Here is a 7,500-nt window from a genome sequence, read left to right as displayed (position 1 = left end):
ACCAACAAGACCTCCAAATATCCTCGCCTCCATGAACCACCAAGACCTCCAAATATCCTCGCCTCCAGGAGCCAACAAGACCTCCAAATATCCTCGCCTCCATGAACCACCAAGACCTCCAAATATCCTCCCAGGAGCCAACACGAGACCTCCAGTATCTCGCCTCCAGGAACCAACAAGACCACCAAATATCCTCGCCTCCATGAACCAACAAGACCCTCCAAATATCCTCGCCTCCAGGAATAACAAGACCTCCAAATATCCTCGCCTCCAGGAACCAACAAGACCTCCAAATATCCTCGCCTCAGGAACCAACAGACCTCCAAAATATCACCGCCTCAAGAGACAACAAGACCTCAAAATATCCTCGCCTCCAAGATTACAAGACCTCCAAATATGCTCAACAGACAACAAGACCTCGACTCTCCTCCGAGACCAACGGAACTCAAATATACTCGCCTCAAGACCAACAAGACCTCCAAATATCCCCCTCCAGAGACCAACAAGACCTCCAAATGTCTCCTTCTGGAACCAACAAGACCTCCAAATATCCTCGCCTCCAGGAACCAACCAAAGACCTCCAAATATCCTCGCCTCCAAGGAACCTGAAGACCTCCAAATATCCTGTAATGAATAAAAAGGTACTCCGAATCCCGACCTCCAGAAACCAACAAGTCCCCCAAGTCTTCGGCATCAGAAACAACAAGTCCTCCAAATATCCCCGACCTCCAGGAACCCCCAAGACCTCCAAATATCCTCGCCTCCAGGAACTACCAAATCCCCCAAATCCCGACCTCCAGGACCTAACAAATCCCCCAAATCCTCGCCTCCAGGAACCAACAAGACCTCCAAATATCCTCGCCTCCAGGAACCAACAAGACCTCCAAATATCCTCGCCTCCAGGAACCACCAAGACCTCCAAATATCCTCGCCATCAGAACCAAAAAGTCCTCCGAATCCCGACCTCCAGAAACCAACAAGTCCCCCAAGTCTTCGCCATCAGAACCAACAAGTCCTCCAAATATCCCCGACCTCCAGGAACCCCCAAGACCTCCAAATATCCTCGCCTCCAGGAACTACCAAATCCCCCAAATCCCGACCTCCAGGACCTAACAAATCCCCCAAATCCTCGCCTCCAGGAACTACCAAATCCTCCAAATCCTCGCCTCCAGGAACCAACAAGTCCTCCAAGTCCTCGCCTCCAGGAACTACCAAATCCCCCAAATCCTCGCCTCCAGGAACCCCCAAGACCTCCAAATCCCGACCTCCAGGACCTAACAAGTCCCCCAAGTCTTCGCCATCAGAACCAACAAGTCCTCCAAGCCTCCAGGAACCCCCAAGACCTCCAAATATCCTCGCCTCCAGAAACTACCAACTCCTCCCCCCCCTTCCCCCTTCCCCCCCTCCCCCCTCCCCCCCCCCCCTCCCCCCTCCTTCCTCCGCTACAACTCAACTCGGCCTCGTACTCGACTCAACAAATGGAGCTGTTTGCCAACCGATGGCGCAGAAAACGGGCCCCGCTTATTAATTTCGGCGGAAACGGGGAAGCATTTCCTGACTGTTTGTTTACGCATCGGTAATGTATTCCTATAGATGTAAAGAAAGGCTCCGAGATATGGGAGGAGGAGGGAAAGAGGAAGGGGTCAGGGTGTGAGAGAGAGAGAGAGAGAGAGAGGGGGGGGGCTTGTGAGGAAATGAGTGATAGAGAGAGGGAGGGAGAGAGAGGGAGGGAGGGAGAGAGAGGGGAGGGAGAGAGAGAGAGAGAGAGAGAGAGAGAGAGAGAGAGAGAGAGAGAGAGAGAGAGAGAGAGAGAGAGAGAGAGAGGAGGAGAGAAGAAGAAGAAGAAGAAGAAGAAGAAGAAGAAGAAGAAGAAGAAGAAGAAGAAGAAGAAGAAGAAGAAGAAGAAGAAAGAAGAAAAGAAAGAAAGAAAAACAGTCAAACAGAAAAAAAAAACACAAACAGACAATCACAAATAAACAAAAACAGACATAGACGAAGGCAAAGAGACACAGGATAATACCCACTTGGAACCAGAGGGAGAAATAACGAGAACAGACAGAGATGACAGATTTGACAGACACCAACTAAAAATATATATACAGAGGCTTATGAAAAAAGAAGAAGAAGAAGAAGAAAAAAATACAGAGGAAACAAATAAATATTAAATTTAAAAGTCACATATCTCTTATCTATATAAAAAAAAACAGAGTAAACAAATAAATATTATATATAAAATTCACATATCCCTTGCACTATGTCCGTTCCTTGTATATTTATGTTTGTTAAACTTGTGCAAGGCCCGACACATTATGCGGACATCAATATACACAGAAATATATACCGATCTAGCAGTCTATAATGCATTAACGATCTGATAGATAGATAAATAGATGTATATCAGATAGATAGATAGATGTATATCAGATAGATAGATAGATAGATGTATATCAGATAGATAGATAAATAGATGTATATCAGATAAATAGATAATAGATGTATATCAGATAGATAGATAGATAGATAGATAGATAGATAGATAGATAAATAGATGTATATCAGATAGATAGATAAATAGATGTATATCAGATAGATAGATAAATAGATGTATATCAGATAGATAGATAGATAGATGTATATCAGATAGATAGATAAATAGATGTATATCAGATAGATAGATAAATAGATGTATATCAGATAGATAGATAAATAGATGTATATCAGATAAACAGATATAATAATATATATAATATAATAATATATAATAATATATAATAATAATAATATATAATAATATATAATAATAATAATATATAATAATATATAATGATAATAATATATTAGAGACATTAGAAGAGGGAGAAAGTAGAGAGGGGTAGGGTATGCTTTGGGAGTTGGGGAAATTAGGAGGGGCATGGAAGAGGAGAGGAATGGATGGTGAAAGACGAGGGGGTTGGGGGAGGAAAAGAGAAAGGAGGGCAAGAAGAAGGGAGGATTGGGAGAGAACAAGAAGGATAAGGTAATGAGAAGGAGAGATAGAGAGGGAGCGAGAAAAGGAGAAGAGAGGGCAAGAAGAATGGGAAGATTGGGAGGGGAAAAAGGGATAAGGGAATGAGAAGGAGAGATAGAGAGAGAGCGAGAAAAGGAGGAGGTGGAGAGTGCGATGAAGAGGAAAACAGAGAGAATAAGATAGGGTGAACTCCCGACGAATATGCAAATGAGAATGAAGCCCAAAGGAAAGAAAGGGGAGAGAAACACAGGAACAAAATAGAATAGAAGTAAAGATAAGAAAAAAAGAGTAAAAAAATATGAGAAATAGAATAGAAGTAAAAATAAGAAAAAAGAAAGAAAAAAATATGAAAAAATGATCGGAGAGCTATGACATCAGAAAGAAAGTGAAAGATGAAGGTAATAAGAAGAGAGAAGAGAAGAAAAGAGAGAACAGGAAGAAAAAGAGGAAGATGAGGTATGGTGATGCAAGGAAGGGAGATAGAGAAGGAAGGGGAAGGGGGAGGAGAAGGAGGAGGAGGAGGAAAAGGAGGAGTAGAGAGAGGAGGGGGTGGAGGAGGAGCAGGAAGGAGGGAGGAAGAAAGTAAAGAGGAAGAGTAGGGAAGAAGGAGGAGAAGGAAGGGAGGGAAGAAAAGGAGGAAGAGGAGGAGGAGGAGGAAAAGGAGGAGTAGAAGAGGATGAAAATGAGAAAGAAGGAGGGCGAGGGAATAAGAGGAGGAAGATGTTGGATAAGGAAGGAAAGGAAGGAGGAAGACAAAAGGAAATAAGGAGAGGAGGAGGAGGCGAAGAAAAGAAGAGGGGAAGAAGGAGGAGGAGGAGGGAGGAGGAAGAGGAGAGGAGGAGAGCGAGGAAGAAGGGGAGGAGGGAGGGGAGGAGAGCGAGGGAAGAGAAGTAAGAGGAAAAAGGAGGAGGAGAGCGAGGGAAGAGAAGGAAGAGGAAGAGGAGGAGAAGGGGGAGAGGGGGGGAATAAGAAGAGGAGGAGGAGGAGGACGAGAGGGAGGGAAGAAGAGGAGGAGGAGGAGGACGAGGACGACGAAGGAAGAAGAGGAGGAGGACGAGGAGGAGGACGAAGGTCCGGGGAAGGGTGAAGCTCAGAAATTAGAAAGGGGGAGGAGGGGGGGAGGAGACCCACAGAGGGCGAATTAGTCAGTCAGGGGAGGGAAGGATGGAGGAGAGAATGAGGACAGGGGAAGGGAGAGAGGAGAAGGAGGAAGAAGAAAAGAGGGGAGGGAGAGGGAGGGAAGGAAGGAGGAGGGCTGTGCGAGTTGAGAAGAGGGAGTTGGGGGGGAGGGAGAGGAGAGGGACTGTGCAGATGGGAAGAGGAGGGTGAAGGGGAGGGAGGGTGGGTGGAGACTATTACCAAGAAATGAGAAAAGGGAAGGTGAGGAGGGAAGAGGGGAGTGGAGGGGGAGGGGAGGAGTAGTAGAGAGGTAGGGAAGGGAGAGGCGAGTAGGGGGGGAGTAGAGGGGAAGAGTGGAGGAGAGGAAGGAGGTAGAGGGTAGTGGAAGGGGAGTAGAGGAATAGGGAGTCGAATGGAGGGAGGGAAAGAGGCGAGTAGAGGGGTAGAGGGAGAGGGAGTATAGGGGAGAAGGAGGAGGAGGAGGGGAGGAGGAGGCTAGTAGAGGGGAGCAGAGGGGAGTAGAGGGGGAACAGAGGGGAGGAGGAGGAGGGAGTAAATGAATCACTCGGCCATTTTCGCGTGTGGGATTGTGCCGAGGATTTTTTGCGGGCGTGTTGAGTGAGACAAGGAAATCCTCTCTGTTGCCTAATGCTCGCCAGACTCTCTCTCTTCCTCCCCCCCGCCCCCCCGGGTCCTCCCCAAGAGCTGAGTGCCACGCTTGACCCAGGGCAGTGCCGTGACCCCGCCCTCTGACTTTTGACCTTGTTCTCCGTTTGTCTGTCTGTCTGTTTGTTCGTTTGTCATGTCTCCTTGGTTGTCAGTCTGTTTCTATGTTGGTCCGTCTCACTGTCTGTCTGCCTCTCTCTGTTTCTCTCTCTTTTTTCCTCTTTCTCTCTCACTCTCTCTGTCTCTCTCTCATTCTCTCTCTCTCTCTCTCTCTCTCTCTCTCTCTCTCTCTCTCTCTCTCTCTCTCTCTATCTCTCTCTCTCTTTCTCTCTCTCTCTCTTCCTCCCCTCTCTCTTTCTCCCCTTCTCTCTCTCTTCCATGTAGGTCTTTCCTCTTTGCTTTACCTAATTGTCTTACTTCACTGCAACCCCTCACTTAATCCCCTCATTCCATCTCTTCATTATCTTCTCTCTTCGAATCTTTTTCTATCCTCCCTTCGTATCCCCTTCACTGCCTATCTTCCTGCATTTCCTCATACCATCTTTTCTGTTTCCCCTCTTCGCATCCCCTCCCCCTCCCCTCCCTCATTTCCCTCACTCTCCGCATCCCCTCCCTTCTCTCCTCCCCTTTTCCCTTCCTTTCCCCTCCCTCATTCCCTCACTCCCCCTTCCTCACTCTCTCACTCCCTCATTTCCTCCTCATCACTCCCCCTCCCCTCTCCCAATCTCCCCCTCCTCCCCTACCCCCTTCCCTCTCCTCCCCTCCATCCTCCCCCTTCCCTCCCCTCCCTCCCTCTCCTCCTCCCTCCCCTCCATCTCCCCTCCCCTCCCCTCCCCTCCCCCTCCCCTCTCCAAACCTCCCTCATTTTTCCCTTCCCCTCTCCGTCCTCCCTCTCCCCGCCCTCCCATCCATCACTCCCCCCTCCCCTCTCCCCCCCTCCCCTCACTCCCCTCCCATCCCCTCACTCCCCCCTCCCCTCCTTCTCCCCTCACTGTATCACTGTATCTGTACTCTCTCTTTTGGGGAAAATTATAATAATCTATTCTGGATTCTAGTCTTTTGAGGTCGACAGAACGTATTAGCCTCTCCTCACCCCGCCGCGGGAATATAATCAACAAGGCGAGCCTTCTCAAAACAGATATATATATATATATATATATATATATATATATATATATATATATATATATATATATATACATATATATATCTGAGGAAAGAGAGAGAGAGAGAGAGAGAGAGAGAGAGAGAGAGAGAGAGAGAGAGAGAGAGAGAGAGAGAGAGAGAGAGAGAGAGGGAGGGAGGAGGAAGGGAGGAGGAAGGGAGAGGGGAAGAATGAGGAAGGCAGAGAATGAGAGAGAGAGGGAGAGAGGGAGAAAGTGAGGAGAGAATGAGAGAAAATGAGAGAGAGAATGAGAGAAAATGAGAAAATGAGAGAGAGAGAGAGAGAGAGAGAGAGAGAGAGAGAGAGAGAGAGAGAGAGAGAGAGAGAGAGAGAGAGAGAGAAAGAAAGAAAGATGGAAAGAAAGAAAAAGAAGAGAGAGAGAAAAAGAAGAGAGAGAGAGAGAGAGAAAGAGAGAGAGAAAAAAGAAAGAGAGAGAGAGATTGAGGGAGAGAGAGAGAGAGAGAGAGAGAGAGAGAGAGAGAGAGAGAGAGAGAGAGAGAGAGAGAGAGAAGAGAGAGAGAGAGAGAGAGAGAGAGAGAGAAAGAGAGAGAAGAGAAGAAGAAGAAGAGAAGAAGAAGAAGAAGAAGAAGAAGAAGAAGAAAAGAGAAAAGAAGAAGAAAAGAAGAAAAGACGAAGAGAAGAAGAAGAAGAAGAGGAAGAAGAAAAATAATAAGAAGAAGAGAGAAGAGAGAAAAGAGAGAGAGAGAGAGATAATCCCCATCATCATTATCCTCACCTTCACCGCCACCACTATCTATATCATCACCGCCACCATCATCATCATTATCGTTATCACTATCAATATTATCATAGTCACCATCGGTAATATGATATAGTTAAGTAATAACACTAGAGCCATAGACTTTACTTATCTACTTATTCTAAAGTAACGATGGAGAGGTATTGTTGAGTCAGGTCATTCTGAATCACACCTATAAAGTGTAAGAAATTGTATACAATTCAGGAAGAATAAATTGCTAGCTATATCTATATATTTATCTTTATCTATATCAGTGGTTCCCAATCTTTATTTTCAGGCGACACCAATCATATACCTCACGACATGACCGCGACCCCAGTCTGTTCTACAATGTATATGGGTTATATCATATCATCATAGCTATATCATACAACAAGCATATGAATAGTTCGATAAATAAAAATCCACTATTACGATTATATCTTTTCCAGTTCGAGTTTCATCAGAATTCAGTGGATTTTTTCTCGACTGCATTTAAGATCATTGTGTAATAATCAAGCAAGATTAAACCATTAATCAGTATGTAATTACGTATATGTATAAGAATTTAAGAATTTAAGAATTGACCACTTCTGATATTTTGAGGTCTTGGCGACCCCAGGACAGAGAAAGGCTGATCTATAGCAATGCACCACTGCATAATTTTCATAATTTCATCTATCGTAAATACCTTATTACATCTAACTTAGTATTTGTCTAAATTAATTTCCATCGAATGCCCACGGGGAGTGTGTGTAAACCTCGTTATCATTACTCATTATGGTAGATGAGTAATTGTCATGG

General features: G+C 45.6%; 1 protein-coding gene across 1 annotated transcript in view; it reads left to right on the top strand.

The window, feature by feature from the left end:
* LOC138865222 (proline-rich protein 36-like) overlaps positions 1–7,417 on the top strand; it is a 19,518-nt gene extending 12,101 nt beyond the window's left edge. The window contains exons 5-8 of the mRNA XM_070134623.1: positions 1–626; positions 685–1,357; positions 6,995–7,204; positions 7,303–7,417. The exon at positions 1–626 is cut by the window's left edge and continues 1,684 nt beyond it. Coding sequence (XP_069990724.1) covers positions 1–626; positions 685–1,357; positions 6,995–7,204; positions 7,303–7,417 — 1,624 coding nt within the window. The remainder of the gene's footprint in view (positions 627–684; positions 1,358–6,994; positions 7,205–7,302) is intronic.
* The last annotated feature ends 83 nt before the right edge of the window (positions 7,418–7,500 follow it).

Source organism: Penaeus vannamei, chromosome 20 (genome assembly GCF_042767895.1).
Source record: "Penaeus vannamei isolate JL-2024 chromosome 20, ASM4276789v1, whole genome shotgun sequence".
Lineage (NCBI taxonomy): Eukaryota > Metazoa > Arthropoda > Malacostraca > Decapoda > Penaeidae > Penaeus > Penaeus vannamei.
The sequence above is the reverse complement of the archived record's forward strand: the minus strand, read 5'-3'. Positions and strand labels throughout refer to the sequence as shown.